Source organism: Saccoglossus kowalevskii, chromosome 9 (genome assembly GCF_978046115.1).
Source record: "Saccoglossus kowalevskii chromosome 9, keSacKowa6.1, whole genome shotgun sequence".
Lineage (NCBI taxonomy): Eukaryota > Metazoa > Hemichordata > Enteropneusta > Harrimaniidae > Saccoglossus > Saccoglossus kowalevskii.
The window spans coordinates 29,943,923-29,966,125 of NC_140649.1; the positions used below are offsets into that span (position 1 = coordinate 29,943,923).

Consider the following 22,203-nt stretch of genomic DNA (forward strand, 5'->3'; position numbering starts at 1 on the left):
GTGACGTGCGCACGCGCTCATTTATGATTGAATTATACTATCCGGAGTGTGTGACAGGTGGCATATTCATTGAAGAAGCAATAACAACTGGAACGGAATAAAGTCTTTTTTGATTTTCCGAGGAAAGAAGGGAGCCGGAAGTTATTCTAAACAAACCTGAAGGTATGATGATATTGTACCGAATCGTGTGAAAATGTAATTGATAAAGCCAGCGTCGGCAGTTGTGTACTACATTGATATTTGCAGCGGCCTCCATTCATTTCTTCATGTGCGGGATAACTGATTAAATCAAGTTCATGGATTTACAGGACCAGAAAATTCCATACCACATTACGCCCATGCCAACACCCCCAGATCAAGATCTGAGTTACCAAATAAAATCATAGAAATGTTGCAGAATTTAACAGGAAATTGCAGTTCAATTTGTTTGTGGCCATATTCTCGTCTTCTCATTACATGCGCGTTAGTTTATACCAACAATATTTTCATCTTATATCGCATTGTTTGAAACAATAATGATAATTACTCACTCACTGCATTTTGATAATATTATACTTTTCAGATTTTAAGAGAAGCGATCGGAGCAAATAAGATGAAACTGCTAATGTTGGGAATTAATTTTGTCCTGAAAGGGTTCAAAGATGTTATTGTTCGTTTTAGTTAATTAATTACTCATCTGTTTTGAAGTGTCAATTTTCGCAAATATTGGGTATTATATCTTCGAAAGGTTTGAATTTCAGTACTAGTAAACACACTTACTCACGCGATTGATAATATCTTTTACAACAACTATATGTCTGTTTTTCTTAAATGTTACACTCGAACTTACTTTATTAATGTTTATATTTATGAATACATTATATTCTTACTTGATTATGTGGTTTGTTTATCGTTTGTTGTGATTACTGTACAATAGTGTAAAGTGTCTCATCACGAAACGCATCATTGGATATACTTTGTTTTCAAAACTGATAATGTTAATGACTTTTTACTATGTTATCAGTGTAAATACATTTTAAAATGTGTCTCTGTTACGAGCACTTGTCAATATTGTGTTTTACTGTTCAAAGTGTTGCGATGATAAACACTTTTTCAATACATATTTCTGGTGGAAACTCTGTTTAATGTGTGGCCAGTGAAATCACTTTATTAAAACATGTCTTCGGTTGAGAAATTTTTCTACGTGTCGTGATTATAAACATGTGTGTCTGTAAAAACACTTTTTTCAAAGTGTTTGTGACAATAAGCACTTTTTATACATGTTCCTAATGGAAAAACTTTACAAAATGTGTGTCTAGTAAAAACACTTTAAAAAGTGTTGTGATAATAAACGCGCTTTATACATGTTCCTGGTGGAAACACTTTAGAAATGTGTGACCAGTAAAAACACTTTTAAAAGTGTTGTGATAATAAGCATTTTATATACATGTTTCTGGTGGAGACACTTTAGAAATGTGTGACCAGTAAAACACTTTTAAAAGTGTTGTGATAATAAGCACTTCATATACATGTTTCTGGTGGAAACACTTTTAAAAACGCGTTCCTAATGTTCTATGGGCAAAAATATCCCTGAAATGTTCCACCAAAAGTGTTGTTATAATATACACACTCGCAATTATGCAGATTATAAACACTTTAAGTGTTTTAAAAGTTGGGACAAGCTTATAAACACTTTAAATGTTTTATCACACAACATTAACAATGTTTTATTTTAAAACAGTAGTGTTGTAAAATAACTCATTTGCGATTTTAGGAAAAACATTTAATGTGTTTAATAATAAATCATTTAAAAGTGATTTTAAAGTGGGGACAAAAATGGTCATATTTTAAAACACATAGATTTTCATAAGTCATGACAGTGTGGGTCTACGACAACGAGTGCACAGTTTTCAGTCAAGATGGAGTCAGATATGTTAAGATTTCACATGTTTAAGAATGTTGTAGTCGGACATGTAGTCATTTAAATGTGTGGTAATGGCTGACTCCCACCAAATTGTTGTAAATTTTTCATCCAATGATGAGAAGGCAGGATTCAGTTACGTGACGCATTATTCAAGATGGCGCAATTTTAAACGGACGAGAATGAAGGCAGACTAATCGAAATGTTAGCAAACTATTCCGTTTATAATTAAAAAATACAATAGTAATAATTTGCTCATATGTCTGATAAACCATTGATGTAACTTCGTGATGCTGTAGTTAACGTCACATACTAGCTCGATGGTAATTCTAACAACAGCTTGAAAGCTTTGACTATTATAGCTGATCGATTTTGTCGATGTGTCTGATTCTAAGATATCACAGTAATATGAGACATTTAAACAAACAAACGTACTCGGTGCAGAGAAGATGCTGAACTGAATCACGATGCACTTCCGGGTCATATCTGCCGGTCAAAGGTTGACTGTCGATTTTCAGGTAGCAGACCCATTTCTTTTTACGTAGCTGATCAATGTTCAATCAGTGATTGTATATGTGAGCAACTGTGTAATTCAAAACAGTGTGTATTTATAGGTGGATGTTTTATTGGATATTTATCGATGGATGTTTTTTATTGTTTATAACTTTGCGCTCTCCTTCAGTGAGGCTCATTTCAATAAACATTAAAACTTCACTGGTTTTCTTCCGCAAGCAAATTAATGGCGTGTACATACTCAACGGGTGTGTGCTGGTCTTTTTATTGTCAATAACCTTGTTTTCTCTATCGATGACACTGATTTCAATGAGACTTGTTTTTATATACATTATAAAACAGTATTATTCTGAAACACGTCATGGCGCGCTCACACGAAGATTGTTTGCTAATGCTGTTATTGTAAGAGAAATATTTGGGTATTTCGGAGACTATCTCTCACAATTTATATCACCCTGTAACAAACTGACGGTGTTCGCGCCAATCAATAGTCGACGACATCGACTCTCAAGGACAACATCGGTTCAACACTAACACAAATCTCGCTCGGACGACCACATGCAACCAGTGCACTCCCATCTGTCGAGGAATGGTAACAGGGCGAAATCAATGAAAACACACGCACCATTCAGGAATAAAACACCAAAGAACTGTATTCTTCATCGTAACGCTTCTAAACTACAACACACGCTCACTAAAGAAAACTAAGCGAATAATAAAGATGACCTCATAATTCGATCACGTGACTTCAAAATAAGTACGTAATAGGCTAAGAGAAATTATACACGTACTATTCCCATATATGGATTGCAATGTTCCCGCAAAAAGTAGGTTCGAGTAACTAAATAATTTCATGACATTATTGTCTATACCTTTGTACACTTATCAGTGAGACTGATATTACAGTATAGGAAGTCGGTGTGTATTATGTCAATGTTTTTTGCAGTTACTGTGTCTTTGTATAGTTGTTCTACGTATACCTCAAAAATCGCTGGTCGGATTTCAACGACACTTCGTACATGGTGCACTAGCTAATTAGCATAACAATTTATAATAAAATACAATGACATTCCAATTAAACTTGGTACATAAATACTCTGGTAAAATGCACAGACCATATATGTTTGTTCTATATTCTAATATTTTTAAAAATAAGAGTTAGGCACTGAACCTTGTACACACTTAAGCACAAGGCGGACACGAGACATGAAAAAAGGAGCTGTAGACCTGTAGAATATGTCCCAATCCATACAGATAATATAAAGATCACAGTAAATACAGTTTATATACAAACCCTAACGATGACATTGTGATCCCCACCACAAATTCTTTTTTTTATTAGTAACGCAGTAATGTAATACAGATTTTGTAATTGTTTGTTTGTAGTGAAATTCAATTCAATTAAATTCAAATATGTCTCAATCTATACAGTTTATAAACAGGTCATAGCAATGACATTAAATATGTCTCAATCTTTACAGATGATATAAAGGTCATAGTGATGACATTAAATATGTCCCAATCTATACAGATTATATAAAGGTAATAGTCATATTTTCCAACAAATTCGCCATCAACGTCACAATCTAGAGCCTGTGACTTTTGAAACGCCATGACGAAGTGTTCGTTAATTATGTTGATCTCGATATGTTATTCAAACATTGTAATATCTGCATTTAGGTTTACAAAATGTCATAAAAGTATAACATATTACTGAAATCAAAATTGGCATATGTCATTCAATCTTCATTATTGCAAACCAAAATTTTCTTTTTGTATACCTATCTTGTTGTTTTGGTACTTGAAATAACAATGTTATTACCTATTTGTTTTCGAATTTGTGTGTCCTGTGTTTGTCGGTAAAATTCCACCAAATAACAATTATCTGTTCTATTCGCAGAATTATCTAAGACGAATTTAGGGCCAGACAGTATCAATATTTTTGGGTTATGTTCAATACATAGTGTATAATTTCATATGACCCATCGCTTCATGTGGACATCCTATGCTACTATTCTTTATGGACTGGATACGGCTTTTGCGGCCCGAGGTCGTACGGCTTACGCGCCCTCGCAAGCTCGGGCGCTTCCGCCGCACGACCTCGGGCCGCAAAAGCCGTATCCAGTCCATAAAGGTTTTATCATATACCTTATATGAAAAAAAAGTCTTTAGTTATGTTATTTTTCGCTCGTCTGGCCCAAAAGAAAACTTATTCGATTTCACCCGAGTTTCGATACGGGCCTTTTTACTGGTGCGGATTTGAACGGAGGATTCTAAATGACGCAAACGCGTCAACATCTCTCACACGACCGGTACCACATGACGTCAGTGACAGGGATCTATAGACAAACGAATGTCACCAAGTATATCCACAAATTACGTTTTAATGAAACAGCAAATGGACATAAATTTATAACAATATTTTAACGGTAATAAATATGAACTCTTTATAAACTTGCTTTCTTAAGAATGGACACTACAGTCCAGCTAAGTTGGTCATTTACTGACCGTCCGACAACGGACGATTTCTTGGAGCTGATGTTGTAGCCACAGGTAAAGACGGGTAAAGGCACGTTAATTTCACAGTTGTTGAAAACCGTAGTCGGTGAATGAGAAACAATTGCTTGACAAAAAGCAGTTTGGTTTACAGTTCCAGATTCTGGCGTATCACAGTATCGTCAGACGGTCAGCTGGCATCGGTGTCGCTGGGTGTATCCCGCGACACCGATGCCAGCTGAATGTGAGTATCGTAGTGCTGTAAACTTGACACGTTTTTGTGACCAGTTATATTTATGATTGGTTGTGGTGGAATGTCGGCTTTCGTCAGGGTAATAATGAGTCCAACTGGTGTTTTCGGTATATTTTCCATCCACGGAATAATATCGTCAGCCATTATCGAAGCACATACGCAAATTACGCGCGTTGTTTATAAACAGAAAGTAGTTCCAGGAAATAGACGCGTTTACCAAATATGGTAAACGGGCCCGGGCGTGATATGGAAAATTATTGCACGGCTCGCGCATCGGGATTCCCATAGCGTTACGAGGCCGTGCAATACGAGGTATATGATAATCATTATTAATACACGGGTCATATTTGAAGTCGGGAATAAATTTAATCATTTATGGCTTAAACACACGTTATTAGCGTGTTTATACTCAGTATGCTTTCTGGCTATTATTGTTCAATTCTATTTGTGTAATCATCATGGGATACGTTCTGTTCTCTTTATGTAAAAACATGGCTAATGTACAATCTTGTTAAACATACATGGCCGCCATCATTCTCGCAGAATATATCAATGGTTGCATGAATTCCGAGTTTAAAAACACCTTTGAGTTCGTCTAGTATACGTCGCAAGCTGTCTGACACAAGAAAACACGCATGATTCACTCATACATTAAGTTACAATTTGTATTAAGGTAGAGATGCAGTTTACCTGACAGGTATTTCAATTAGTTGATTAGGAAACCAAGATGACCTCCCTTGTCCACAAAACTATATATTTTCGGAAAGCTTATTGTATGAATTTTAAAGTTTTGTTAGTATTTTATTTTTATGGACACTGTAGTTTGAAATATGCAAAAAAATGTGCTGTTTTGGTCAAAAGTGATTTAAAAAAAATTAGCTTCTAAACCATGCTTCTATTTCCTGTCAAAATTGGTTTATGGGTACATCTGTTTACTATGAAGAAAGCGCCGTCTTGAAAACTGTCTACCAGTTGTCAATTTTGTAGGGCAGCAGCTCAAATTTCACTACTTCAAGTTTATGCATAAATTAACACCCAGGCTAGTTGTCTGAACGATTGCTGTAACACTATTCAACTAAAAAGAATGCCCCGACGGCGTTTTAAAGATAAACACATTGTCAAGCATTTGTGAAAATTTCAAAACAAAAGGTCAAAGCGTCTAGGAGCTATTTATTTTTAAATTTCTGGAATGTGCACTAAAAAGAAGCTGAGATAATTGCTAATTTGCATAACAATTCACTCAGTAAGAAGTTTGCTAATGCTCATAATTAAAATGGCTGTTACAGTTTCAAATTTAAATGTATTATCGTTTTGTAAAAAGTTAAATACAGTGCATAATATGGAGATCCCGTCACTTCTTTCTTTTTACCATGTTTTTTATTATTATTTATGTACAGCCTTGCTAAATCTTGCTAAGCATTCAAAAGAGATAATTTTGCACCTGTTATCTATATTTTAAAATCGTTTTTTGAGTATGTTCCACTATTCTTAATTCTACAAAATTTCAACAGTCTATAGCCAAGACATTTTGGATAATAAAAAGCAAAAAAAAAAATTGACTCCAAAGTGCCCACGAACCTGCATCTCTACCTTAAATTGTATTTCATTAAAAAAAAATTAGAAAACCCTATATAGAGTTTCAATTGAGTTTAATTATAGTCGCAACCTAAATATTCTATACGATTCCCATGGAATTTGTCCAATAAGATATAAAAACATTGTTCTATCGGTATCTTTCTCTATAAGACCATGCATGATATTTCAGTAGTAACATTACTCAGAATCATATAAGACTTTCAATTAAAATATGATATTGATACAGATATAATCCAAAGATATAATACAGACAGACAATGGGAAAATACAAAAAAAATTAAACTTAAGAAACAAGAAACTTAAATAATAAATACATTGAATAAATTTTTTGTATTTTCATTATTTGTTAATCTATATATATAATAATAAAACGGGAAAACTATAAGTACACTTATTGCACCCACTCATTTTGACAAACAAAATTTCAGTTGAAAAATAATATTTCATTGCTTTCGTTATATTCACAGCAGTAACAAACATTCCATAATTGACTAAAAAAATAAATAATGCAAAGGTGATTGTAAACTGTTATTAAACTGTTGGATTATGTAGTGAACGACAGTAAGGGACTAGCTGTTTGATTGTAATCACATTTGTCCTTAATGTTTATAGTATTAATATTATTTCGAGTAACTTATTAGTAACGATTTTACTCAGATTAAGAGCTTTTTCACGTTATATTGCACACTATATTTTCCATAGAATAAAACATACATTGACACCTTAGATCGAGTGCAACGCATGTTTGTGAAATATTTGTGCTAAAAACAAATATTCAGTATGGTAGTGAAGAATATTCTTCTCCATGTTCTCACTTTAGAATTCAGAATTTGTGCCAACACCGCAATTGCTTAGAAATTACCTTTTTGTACAAGTGTGCCAACAGTATGAATGATTTGAGCTATATTTGTATAGAAGATAATTTTCTTTTTTGGAAAACAATGCTCCGCTTCATAATTTTCTGAAATTGGTATTTTTATTACACTGATTACACTTTAATTTGGGCGTCAGAACGGCATTTGATCTTCAGTACTTTTAATGTAAGTTGTTTATTTTTTTTAATTATTCATTTTTTTCAAGATTTTATTGTTTCTATGTACCCTGTAAATAGGCCTTGTGCCCGATAATTAATTTAGTGTTACCAATCATCAATTACATGTGTACAGTCACAATGCATAATATTTATTATTTTTTCTGAAGCTAAAAATCACATTAATCGCCAAGATGTACTCTAATATTGTTATTCAAATAACATATTGCAAAATGATCCATTGAGTAGCTAAAATAAGGTCTGTTTTTCCATCTTCTGTGATTATGACAGCATTTCCATACTTCCTGTGACAAAAAATTGGTAACCTTGACCTGTAGTTTATGATGGGTAAATCACTCTGAGTGGGGCTACCTGTAGTGCCTCTTCTGTGGTAACAGGAAGTGTCGGTGTATCACACCTTAATTGTCATCTATATAATATGCCTTATATTCCTGGCGTTCTATTGACTCACTATAACGATAGTCTAGGTTGTCAATATCAACTTCAAATCAATTTCTAGATGTCAAACGAGGGCGCTAGAACACTGTGCCAAAAAACTGCATTGTTTCAATCCACTGTTGCCTTGGAAAAAATTAGCTTTGGTTATCTTCCTATTTGGTACATATACGTCATTGCTACTGTAGAAATTAGTCCCCCCCCAAAAAAATAAGGTGCTAGATTTCAGTGCTTTTTAAATATGTAAGGATAATGCTTTAATTACCACGACAAAAACACACAGACAGGGACTGACAGTCTGGGGCAGGAACACCTCTTTTATTAATTGGTGACCTGCGAGAATGGCCATATTGACAACATATCGATAACATATGGATAACAATTCAAATTGAAGAACAGTCAGCAACATAAACAATTTTAAAATACACAAGTATCACATGAATGGTTGTGAGAAAGGCAAAACACAGTAATCATTGGTGCTTGGGTGGGTGGGAATGCGGATATTGATGATGAATTTTAGTTCTGCTACGAATAGTATGTCTGGCTGGCTGAACTGATTTGACAGATTTGCACCCGGGACCAATAAACAAAGTGACTGATCATTAGTCCATTTGAGTGCGCTATCACACCATCCTCAAATGTACACAATTAATAATTTAATATTTTTTTAAATACAAACAATTTATTATTGAAGTAAACCAAATTCATATTCTACAAAAAATGATAAATGGAATGACTAAAAAAACTATAAACTTTCTGTAGACTTGATAGAAAATTTACCATAAAGGTCAAAGGAGCAGAAAATCATGGTTTCACAAAACATTTCCAAAATTTTATAAGAAAATTATTTGTCAGACTTATAATAGACCTATTGTACTCAGAGTATATTTTAACTTTTTTATAAGGTCAAATAAACAAATAAACATGTGAAATAAATGATTAAAATTTACAATCATTTGGCTTTCAAAATATTTAGTTATTCATTTTTCAAAACGTTTATATAAATTTATAATGTCATAATTAATTTTAATTCACTTTTATAATGAGTAGATAATTTTGTCAAAGCACTGTACTGTATGGGGTATAATTATATATTATAAGATATTTTATTTATTTGACATAAAATGACTTGTGTAAATATGGCAATGATAACATGTGTTTTAAAATTAAACGTCAGTTATTTTTGGGAAATAATTGTTTGCAGTAGCTGACCAGGCTAATTCTAAATATTAATTTTGTTGACTGATCTAGATGGTCTTAACGCCAGTAACTTTATCCCCTAGCGTGAATTAATGTCTTCATATTTAATGGTGTGTTTATATATGTATGATCCTATGAAAGTCAGTGTAAAAAAACAAATTTGTCAGGCACACTGTACATCTTGGAAGCACTTTCATGTTTTTCATTAAAACGCACCGTTTTAATTGAAAACACAGTGTTGTAATTGAAAACATGTGTATAATATAATATAACACCTGGATTTTCTATCAAAACATTAATCTTTCAGTATTTTTAGAAACGTGTTTTATGGAGTTATTTGTGAGTAAACATTATGGTATATAAGCCAACTAGGCAATCACCGAAAGTGATGTAATTCATCGTATAATGAGATGGGTCATGATATTACCTCCAGAAAATAATCTTTTTGTCAAGCAACAACCTATATGGTCTTACCAACATTAGTACAACTAGAAATCGATACACGTGGTGAATTAAATACCTCGTAGCCTAACGGATTTTATTAGTCCGCATTCAGTGAAAAAACACACATGTAATGTTTCAAGATAAAACACTCGACTATGCATGTTTTATAAGTGTTATCCGTATTGTTGGCAATGTGGAATGTGCATTTTTCTATTTCCCAGGGAAATATATATCTATAATCATGTAACAAAATATTACTTTAAATTATTCAGTTAAAAATTGTATTGTTTTACGAAAATATACAGTACAGGTAAACACTGTGGTTTCATGGCTAAATCGATTAGCCCAATTAATGATTAAGAAATGCGCCATCGTGTTAAAGTTGTATTCTCAGAACCTTAAGCATCATTAAAGGCTTCGAATTTTGAAGGGAGAAATAAGAAATCACATCCAACAGATCCTAAAATAAAGTAGCCTTGAGTGATTATAACAATAACAATTATATTCGATTTGGTGAGTTGGATATAAATTCACGTGACTAATACATGTGACTTCTTTCATTGATTCGTTTAGCTCGGCGACATCGCTAGTGACCATTCGATGTTTAGGAACAAAAACAGGTCTGGATAAACGAGTGACACAATTTGTTCTACCGGTGGTGGCCACCATTAATATGGATGACACCACCCTCTACAAGGCCGTTGCTGCCATCTTCATCGAACAGGTGTTCATGATATTGGAGGATATATAATTATCAGGTGAGTAGGATTGGCTTATACTTTAATATTAATTATAACTAACGTTGATGTCACAATACCATATTCGAATTGATTAATTTGAATTCTAGAACCCATTTTGGTTCATAAAAATGTATATTTTTAAAACGTTAAAAACGACCACAACTATACCCTTTACTGTATCAGTTGATGTGAAATATCCTTCTCGAGACATAACTAAACAACTCCATGCCTTTGTTGCAACGAAAATGGATTATGCAAACAGTCTACTCTTCTACAAAATACATCTGCTCGTCTGACTGAGAAGACCGTAAAAGTGATCATATAACTAACATTCAATAGAAAAACTGGTTGCCAATAACAATTATATTTAGGACCCTGCTCATTACATTTTATCCGATCCATGGTACTGCGCCGTCATATATATGCCATCTCGTGACAATATAAAAACCGACACGTTTTGTTCACAAATTCAATCCCTGATGCCATCGCAACGGTGAAATAGTCTTTTTAGTCCCCGTTTCAGGCGCAACCTGAAAGGCGGACTATTAATTCTTATTTCAATTTTCCGTCTGTGACGTCTCTAACACTTTCTAAGAAATTCTGCAGCAGATATCGATGAAACTTGGCCGGTTGATGAACAAGTCTTTTTTTCATCGAAAATTCCCTCTCCCTACTGCACTGACAGAGCAACTGAGCATGCTCAAAATAAATAATTAGCTTAAATTGTAATGCTAGGGTTTTTAGTGATGTCATGACCTGGTCATGACCTTGATCTGAATCAGTGACAGATGGGTCGTACCATTACCAATCTCAATGGAAACTAGAGGGGTGCCAAGGTTACATTTATTGAGAATTATAGTGGTGATAATGAAAGAAACCCAGCTCCTGGTAATATACAAAGACCTGAATTAACAAAGACGTCAAGTTGTTATTAAAGTTACATCAAGGTTAATGCAGTTTCTTGAGCATGTATGCGACATAGTTTAGTTGCACTTGTGATTTTGGACCTGGGTCAATGAAAGTTTTCGGTTATCAGATTAAGGGAACTTATTTTATGATGATTGTACCCACATAGAGTACATATTAATTCAATTGTTTGCAGATGCTCCATGTATTATTTTAACATGAGTATTTTAAAATTAAATAACGGGAACGGTGACATTCGTTACTCATTTTGTTACTCAAGCTTACTGTGCGTATTTTGCTTGATGTATGCCTCTATATGGCGTACCTCTATTATTATGCTTTCAATCCCACCTACTCCAAGAATATGTTATCACATCCCAAATGCGTAGTCATTTTATTCTAAATCATGCACTTATTATTTCATATCGTGGTATAGCTAATACTTTTTGTCACATAATTTTATTATCAGGTCTCGAACTAGGGATAACTCTTGTTTCTATATTATTTCCAGCATCACGGCAACTGTAGCCAGTATTGGTGCAGCTGGTATACCGGAAGCTGGTCTGGTGACCATGGAGATCGTCCTGACTGCTGTAGATTTACTAGCCGAAGGTGTCACATTGATTGTATTTATTGATTGGTGGATGTAAGTAATATTTCAGAAAATGATTATCTACAGTAATATTTATTAGAATTTCGTTTACAATGGTTCAACTAAACTATGTTTAACATGCAACTGCAAGTTTTCAGTGCTCTGAAGAAGTAGTTTTTTTCTTTTTCCAATCACTTGTCTTTTTCGGTGGTACTTCTTTCTTCAGAGATCGTTTTGTCGTCCCAACTGTAAACAAAATATTAGGTACAAAGTTGTTACAAAGCGTCAAACTGGTTATCACATGGATGAGAGCCAATATATATATATAAGTACTATGTGTCATACCTCTAATTCCACAATCCATACAGTCAGATCCAAATGGACATACATTCCAATCTGAATTTGGACCACCATCATCACATTCACCATCATCATTGTAGTTACACAGTGTGTCACAGACTGAATAATAAATTTGAATAATCATTATTAATGGTATATATATATATACATTATTCTAGTTCGTTGATCATATCAATGTTACTCGGAAAGTGTTGAGACCAGAATAGACGCCACATGCACTGATTATACGTACTTGCATCAGATCTAACTCCACAGTCGTTGCAGTCGGTACCATAATCACATACATTGAATATAGAGTTAGGGCCCCCATCGTCACACATACCATCGGCATTCCATTTGCAATCGTTATTGCATTCTGTACAATACAAAATTGTTGCAGATAAATTCAGGAAATTCAAAATTACAAACGATCGGTAATAAAAATATTTAAAAAAATATGTTGGTAAGCAATCCAATACTTACGTGGATGAGGTCTAATTCCACAATCTGAACAGTCTGAGCCATAGTTACATATATTGTACGCGGACATAACTCCACCGTCGTCGCATTCACCATCATCAGACCAAGGACAACCGGAAGAGCAATATTGGTCATCTAACCATATAAAACATCACTTCATACTGTATTATATCATTTAAAAATCGCAGTACAACCACTCAATACATTTTATAATATACCAACATTTTAATTGCCTGATAACTATTTTCTAATTGGTCAGGGCGTGTTTTTAATTATGCAATCCGTGGTTAATTACATGATATACAACAGTTGTTTTGCGTTTAGAAGAAGGAACATGAATAACACACAATAGGGTTTGATTTGAATCGGAATAAGAAAATATTATTTAGGACGCGTAAGAAAGAATATTGCAACTTTGAGTTATGATGGGTTCAAAGAACGAGTATAACACAAACTTTGAGTATTACATAATAGGAACAAAGTGATCCAAATCTTGTTGTAATCTTTGGCCCTAAGGTGTTTATAACGCATTTTGTTCTACAACAAATCATATGTTATACTCACATGGACAACTGTACATGATATTAACTATCTCAATATCAGCTTCGGTAAGGTAATCACGGTTACCCATTTTTGATTGATCACCCGCGTTAATTGCATCTATTGTGTTCAGACCATTGACACTGAATTCCTGAAAAGACAAAACAATCATATCATATAGCTGATAGTTGCATTTTACAAATCACTAAAACGACATAACAAGGAATATATTCATCTATCCACTGCATTATTCTCGATAATCATAGAATATCTATGTAATGATTCCTGATATATGCCAACCCTGGAATATCCACGTAACTTATCATTGAATTTCTACCTAACAAACCCTGGAATATTCACTTTATGAACTCAAGTATGTAAATGCAACAAACCATTGAATATCCACCCAATGAAATTCAAAAGAAAATTTATGAAACAGAAAATTGTTGTTACATTTTGATGATAATGCATTATCGATCCTACGTCGTATGGCACGTTGTATGTTTCAACTGTCGTGGTCCCATATTTGTGGAAGTTGTGGATTGCATCAGCTATAATATTTTCCTCGTTTATTATAACATAATTATCTCTATCCGGACGGCTTTGCTCATGCAATAATCCTATTGCATGGCCAACTTCATGTACAATAATTCCTTTCTAGTTAGAGAAATACATAAGGAAAATAAAAACGTTACTGCTACTTTCTTGCCACACAAAAAATAATATCAGTCACAACTTGTATGATCGTCGAACTAATGAAATGAAATATAGAAATATAGCAATGGAATGAAAACCATATATATATAGAATGATAGTTTGCTGGAATTCTAGGATGTCTGCGCAATTATCATTTCAAAAGTTAACGAGAAGAGATGTTTATTCATTTCAAAGTGGTAATTGAAAATGTCCAATCACTTCATTTGTTTGTTATGCTATACTTAAACTATTTGATCAATCACCATGTCTGTTTATGCCGAAATCTAACCTGTTCGATCAATCCCCGTGTGTTTTTATGCCAAATTCCAACCTGTTTGAACAATCAATTCTTCTATTTATGAAAAAAATCTAATCTATTTGATCAAACAATCCATTTATGCCCAAATCTGACCTGTTTGGCCAATCACCTTGTCTGTTTATGCCTCAGTCTAAACTGTTTGATCAATCCCCGTGCCAAAATTGTAACCTTTTTGGTCACTCCATTTGTCTGTTTATCCCAAACTCTAACCTCTAACTCAGATCATTGTACTTGCTATTTTTTCTGGTTATAAAGTCCCTGTGGCCTTGGCATTTTATCTTAGGTCGGACTTCATATCACAGGAGGGTCCGCTTAAAGGACTATATTCTATACTTTGAAATCCCAATCAAAATAGTGAACGGTGTCCATTTTCTTGACAACACTGACCTCCCGGTGATTTACTATTTAAGACAATATTCAAAAAGAACAATATTTAATATGAAAGCCACTTTTTTATTTTTGTTCTGACATACAGGCATACAGTTATATATATTTCCCTATAAAAATGTCCGAAAATGGCTTCAGGAAAACATCATGAGCATTGATACAGTAGTTTCATCTCAATGTGTTTGTGATTCTATTTTATCGTAAATACTAAATTTTATTAGACATTGATACCATTCAAGAAAATCATTACTCACACTTGCACAACCGGTTCCTATCGAAATATTTTGAGCTCCGTTACCAACACGTCCAACCCAAGACCAGCATCTTTAAACGTAAAAGTATAATATGAAGAGTTCAATAGCAGAAAATAAAGAAAACGACTGTCAAACAAATATTACACCATAATTGTGTTTACAATTAAACGATAAGAAGGTTCATGGCAAACACGTTGACCATTACAGAATAGGATAACGAATTCATAGAAGGAGACAGAAAATAAGACACAGTCCAGCCAATCATTGTATCAAATGGAACACACTGCACAATAATACAATGTTATGGACACGATTTTTCAAGGAACAAAACGACTCAAAAGCGTCCTGTGATGTAAATAACATGCATTAACTCTACCCGACTCCTTTTATAAACTGTATTCTCGCTGAGTGTTCTGGGTTTGCTGGGTCATATTGCGGGAACTGAAGGCACGTGAGTCTCTCCCAATAGGAAAGCGCATTTTGTATTTCAGTAATGTCATCTTGGCCTATAGTAATATAAAACAATATATTTTAATACAATACCGTCATATTAACTTATAAACAATATAAAGAATATAATGTATTACAATAATATAATTATATTATACAATATAAACAAAAGATCATATTAAAATGGCGTAATTTTGGGATATTACAGTATAAATAATAAATCGTATTAAAATAGCATAATTTTGGTATATTACAATATAAACAATAGATTGTATTAAAATAGCATAATTTTGAGATATTACAATATAGACAATAGATTGTATTAAACTAGCATAATTTTGGCATATTACAATACAAACAATAGATCGTATTAAAATAGCGTAATTTTGAGATATTACAATATAAACAGTAGATCGTATTAATATAGCGTAATTTTGAGATATTACAATATAAACAATAGATCGTATTAATATAGCGTAATTTGTAGATATTACAATATAGACAATAGATTGTATTAAAATAGCATAATTTTGGGATGTTACAATATACACAATAGATTGTATTAAAATAGCATAATTTTGAGATATTACAATATACACAATAGATTGTATTAAAATAGCATAATTCTGGCATATTACAATATAAACAATAGATCGTATTAATATAGCGTAATTTTTAGATATTACAATATAGACAATAGATTGTATTAAAATAGCATAATTCTGGCATATTATAATATAAACAATAGATTGTATTAAAATAGCATAATTTTGAGATACTACAATATAGACAATAGATTGTATTAAAATAGCATAATTTTGGCATATTACAATATAAACAATAGATTGTATTTAAATAGCATAATGTTAGGATATTACAATATAAACAATAGATTGTATTAAAATAGCATAATTTTAGGATATTACAATATAAACAATAGATTGTAATAAAATAGCATAATTTTAGGATATTACAATATAAACAATAGATCGTATTAAAATTGCATAATTTTGAGATGTTACAGTATAAACAATAGATTTTATTAAAATAGCGTAATTTTGGGAGTATTACAATATAAACAATAGATCGTATTAAAATAGCATAATTTTGAGATATTACAGTATAAACAATAGATTGTATTAAAATTGCATAATTTTAGCATATTACAATATAAACAATAGATCGTATTAAAATAGCATAATTTTAGGATATATAAACAGTAGATTGTATTAAAATAGCGTAATTGTGAGATATTACAATATAAACAATAGATCGCATTAAAATAGCATAATTTTAGGATATATGAACAATAGATTGTATTAAAATAGCGTAATTGTGAGATATTACAATATAAACAATAGATTGTATTAAAATAGCATAATTTTAGGATATATAAATAAGAGATTGTATTAAAATAGCGTAATTGTGAGATATTACAATATAAACAATAGATTGTATTAAAATAGTTTAATTTTGGCATATTACAATATAAACAATAGATCGTATTAAAATAGCGTAATTTTAGCATATTACAATATAAACAATAGATTGTATTAAAATAGTGTAATTTTGGCATATTACAATATATACAATAGATTGTATTGAAATAGTGTAATTTTGGCATATTACAATATAAACAATAGATCGTATTAAAATAGTGTAATTTTAGCATATTACAATCTAAACAATAGATTGTATTAAAATAGTGTAATTTTAGGATATATACACAATAGATCGTATTAAAATAGCGTAATTTTGGCATATTACAATATAAACAATAGATCGTATTAAAATAGCGTAATTTTGGCATATTACAATATATACAATAGATTGTATTAAAATAGTGTAATTTTGGCATATTACAATATAAACAATAGATCGTATTAAAATAGTGTAATTTTAGCATATTACAATCTAAACAATAGATTGTATTAAAATAGTGTGATTTTAGGATATATACACAATAGATCGTATTAAAATAGCGTAATTTTGGCATATTACAATATAAACAATAGATCGTATTAAAATAGCGTAATTTTGGCATATTACAATATAAATAATAGATCGTATTAAAATGGTGTAATTTTAGGATATATAAACAATAGATCGTATTAAAATAGCATAATTTTGGGGTATTACAATATAAACAATAGATCGCATTAACATAGCGTAATTTTGGAATATTACAATATAAACAATAGATCGTATTAAAATAGTGTAATTTTAGGATATTACAATATAAAGAAGCTGCAAATGCTATGTGACATGATTACCGAGATCTTGTTATTACATGCATTGAAGTAATTTAAAACATCTGAACAAAGTAAGCACTGAAACCTAACTACGCTTAACTTCAAAGTGATGAAAACATTTCAGGACAGGGTATGCTTTCCCAAAAGATGATAGTGTTTAACACTGATTTGTCAAGAGTAGAATAAATGTACATTGTCCTTACTTGAAGACGAAATATCATAGGGAATAACGCCACTTGGCCAACGTGTCGCAATATGACTATAAGCCTTTCTAGCTTCAACACCACTGTTCTGGGCTGTTATATCTTCTTCTATCATGGCAAGCTGTTCCGGTGTTAGTTTTATATCATGCTCGAAATTACCATCTGCATCCACTAAACTTTCATTCTGAAATAACAAGTACATATGGTTACATTTTGATATACATATGATTGATGATGATGTACTGTAGTGACGCAGAATTAGTAACGTGCCTGTCTTGTGTGATTTGTATTGGAATATTGAAAGGCGTCATTTTGGTATAGAAAATAAAAATATAAACAAATACATTTAATACATTAATACATAATTCTCATTCATAATAACATGCCATTCCAGCATTCGGAACTGCAAAAATGTAATGGCCAAACAATTAATTGTCACAAAATCATAGTTTGGGAATCAAATCATCCCAATACATTTTAGCAATCTACCAACAATATTTGCGAAAATGCCTTAATTGATCAATAACGTTGGTTTCATCAATTACATCAATACATTGGTATACAAGCCTCGTAAAAACATTCATCAACAAATTTAAATAACATCCAACCCATTTGATTAAAAAGAAAATAAGAGATAAGTAAAGAAATAAAGCCATGGGACAACGCATGCGTTGCTTGGTGTGTTGCCTAAATTTACCTCGTATAAACCATAACATATTGTTTTGTATATTGCTGAAAGCATGCATGCATTATATATAAATAAACATATTCGAAAATGACATGTTTATTACTCACCGCATGCGCACCATACGCAAATACCACTAGTGATAACAGTAAGTAATACATTGTTTCAATCTTTGCCATCACAATCAATAATAACTGGTTACCAAGTCTACATGATGCAAAAGCGAATCTTGTTACAATTTTAAACAAAACAAAGACACTATTGTCATTATAACACTGCGATTGTCACGCTGGTTTGCAGCCCAAAAAATATAAATCACGTGGATAGATTCCCCCAATACACATACAACGTTATTTAATGACTAATAAAACTGCAATTTAAAATAAATCAAATTAACATGATTAATTTTGAAAATATTTTTGCAATGAAATCATTGGTGAAATGAAAATCATGTCATAATAAATATTCCTAAGAAACCACACGTATAGTCAGTTATAAAATACAAGACACGAACCATATCATATTGACTATATCGGGCACATATCATGTAAAAATTACAAGGAGAGTCTCATAATTTCATACGTTTCCACCGATGTAAACCAATTTAAATATCCATTACCTTGCACATTTCTAGCAGGTTGTAAGAAGTGAATAGTATTTAGACTGAAAACAGAATCACACCATAGCATCCCATATGATCTCATCATTTCAACTTAGTCCAACTTATGTATTAACTTATTCAAAGGAATGCAGAAACCAAAAATCACAAGTTTTTTTTTTTTTATAAAGGAGAAAATGAGAACAAATGTATATCTACAAAATTTAACCAAATAAATACATCACAGTTTGCAATCGGAAAACGCATTGCATACAACATACTCACATGTAGAGTAATGCACGCCAGCAGTTCAGGAAAATGTTGTGTTGATTATGAACATGCTCACTATTTATAGGATTCATTCGTGAACAGACTATTTTAAGCGTCGAGTGATGTGTGGAATACGCAAGCGCAAATGCCGACCACACAATGACAAAATTGACAGCTACAATATGTGTGATACACTGTGCAGGGGACCAGTACAATGTGTGAAACTAACAAAATAATTAGTCATATAACTAAAACCGATAAACCCTATAAAATCATTTTTATCAGTATATCAGAAAAAACACAATGAGATCTATAACAATGTAAAACTTAACCAAAATATTTAGCGAATATTTTTGTAACTCTGTATTAAGTTACATTTCATTGTGCGCTTTCAAACAGTTGATGTGCATTCTGTGTGATTTGCAAACATTTTCACAATAATTTCGTATATATTTATTGTGTTGGAACATAGCACAGCACAGCAAAGTACTACAATATACAATATACTAAATTGAATCGATTTATCTTTATCATAAGACTGTAAAATCATTTGACAGTGAAGTGTAAAACGAGTACTTTTTTGAAAGTTCATTAGAATTGGTCACAATTGATTATCGTGAGTAGAATATTAAATATTTGACATATTTAATGTACAACATTTCAGGTAAATCGGCAAACTATATGCATCATATATAAGCGTTTTATAGCGACTTAGTAGATTTTGTAACAACAGCTTTCTCAGCTGACAAAAAGCAGACATAAATCGTTAAGCACTAGTTTTATGAAAATGACAAGTACCATAACACACAAATTGTTATAATTACAAGAATATTATGTTTCACAGCTCAAACAAAATCAGCATTATTCAGAGGAGCTGTTAAAATAAATGCTTTCAATAAATGGCAGGTGACAGTAGGCTTAAAAAAGATGATATCGCTATTTTATCTTCTGGTTTGCTATCCCGGTAACGTACGAGAAAACTGTAAACAATTGTAATCACTGTATACAATATTTAAAAAGATAAAAAAATAACTATATATATCCTGACATTTACAAACAACGCATATTTTTACATAACATGCATTTGTTCACTGAATATATTGTGTTGAAATTGTATATCTGTTAACATTGTCAATAAACCACGAAACAGTGAAGAAACTACAATGCATTTCACTCAATCATGTGAGTGTATATTCAACACGGATATTTCCGTACATTTATTGCGGGTACCTGTGCCTGGCTGTGAATATTGCTACATTTTTTGGACCACCATAATATTTTCATTTAAAGTTGAAGCACGTATAACTAAATGTTTACTTCCAAAATACAAAGTATGTACCGGATTCGTCAAATGCTTATTAAAATTGGGTTCAGTTACCTATTAATTACCATAAACAAATTGTTATTTGATGTTCTGACTGGGTTTTCTGGGAAGTCTAATAGTCCGTTCTGTACCACCAACATGTATCGGTCCATTCTACAAGAGCAAAGCATCATCTGGAAAAACGTCAGCGAAGGCATCGTTTTCACTCTACTCTATATCATTGTCCATTTTCCAAATATTAATATCTCAATTGCGTTTCATTGTCCACCACACGGCATCGCAAAAACACGACTATTGTGAATTCGAAAAAAAATGTAAATTTAGAGTGATTACATTATTTAATTTTGTTTAATCCATCAAATTTATTTGCAAATCCGACAATTTGTTTGGGTGATTGCAAGATGATGGTTTCGGTATGTTGAATAATTTATAGAAGAATATCAAACAATTACGTCATTTTCTATACCTTACATTTGCATATTAGATCACCCGAGTGTGTTCAATGCAGTATTGTTCATACCATAACTATCAATGCTGCTGGAATGTAGATGACGATGTGCACGTTAACGTTGTACATCATAAGGATCCTTTTTGTGGGACAATTTTAAATCTGTGTTAAGACATCAAATCAATTAAACAAACATTTGATAGAAGATGACGTTGCATGGAAACGAGACTGGGGGCTTATTTTTGAAAAAAAATCAAAACATCACGATTTCTCATAAAATAAACAAAATTATTAAATGTCATTCAGTCCCAATCAACTCGTCTTTTAATTAGATTTATCACATCCCACTGCTGTTACGCCTACTATGATTGATTGATACTCAGTCACATGACATTGAATAAAAATGGATATTACATGGCATATTGCCCGCCAAGTGGATATTACATAGGTATATCACATGGATGACGTCACTGAAACTACGATACTGAGCATAACAAATTGTCGTTCGCTGCACTGGTGCAGCCCCGACCGTTGTTGCTTTAGGGGTTGCTTTCAAGGTTTTGAAGGAACTTTAATCATCCGAAATAGACAGCGAACGTGTCAGAATGAATATTAAGTAAGATACTTTGTTTTAATGTTTAGGATATTCTTTATATGAAGCAAAACTGTACGGCAAAGCCGCCACGTCGCAGCCGGCATCGCTACGGCGCGTTCTACGCTGTGAGCATTTCTACGCGTTCATGTTCCACGCCGAAAACGCTCGAAGCTGTGTGACTTGTGAATAAAGAGTGTAGTACGTTCGTGAGAAAGTTAATTTTTATCTGGCGAATGG

At 32.3% G+C, this 22,203-nt stretch overlaps 1 protein-coding gene across 1 annotated transcript; it reads right to left on the reverse strand.

The window, feature by feature from the left end:
- Nucleotides 1–12,200: 12,200 nt before the first annotated feature.
- LOC102804846 (protein SpAN-like) lies at nucleotides 12,201–18,910 on the reverse strand. The gene is made up of 10 exons (XM_085504060.1): nucleotides 18,842–18,910; nucleotides 18,047–18,230; nucleotides 15,518–15,647; nucleotides 15,142–15,211; nucleotides 13,939–14,142; nucleotides 13,510–13,636; nucleotides 12,949–13,080; nucleotides 12,719–12,841; nucleotides 12,472–12,585; nucleotides 12,201–12,372 (listed from the first exon to the last, which is right to left on the reverse strand). Exons 1-10 carry the CDS (start codon nucleotides 18,908–18,910, stop codon nucleotides 12,281–12,283), a joined length of 1,245 nt encoding a protein of 414 aa, XP_085360186.1. The 3' UTR covers nucleotides 12,201–12,280.
- Nucleotides 18,911–22,203: the final 3,293 nt, after the last annotated feature.

What these genes read in the sequence shown, in the direction of transcription:
- LOC102804846 (XM_085504060.1), bottom strand. Translation starts at nt 18,910, where the DNA reads ATGGCAAAGATTGAAACAATGTATTACTTACTGTTATCACTAGTGGTA. An exon ending in TTGCGTATGGTGCGCATGCG is followed by an intron (nt 18,231 to 18,841) that starts GTGAGTAATAAA and finishes TTGTTATTTCAG; the next exon opens with AATGAAAGTTTAGTGGATGC. An exon ending in CTATGATATTTCGTCTTCAA is followed by an intron (nt 15,648 to 18,046) that starts GTAAGGACAATG and finishes ATATTACTATAG; the next exon opens with GCCAAGATGACATTACTGAA.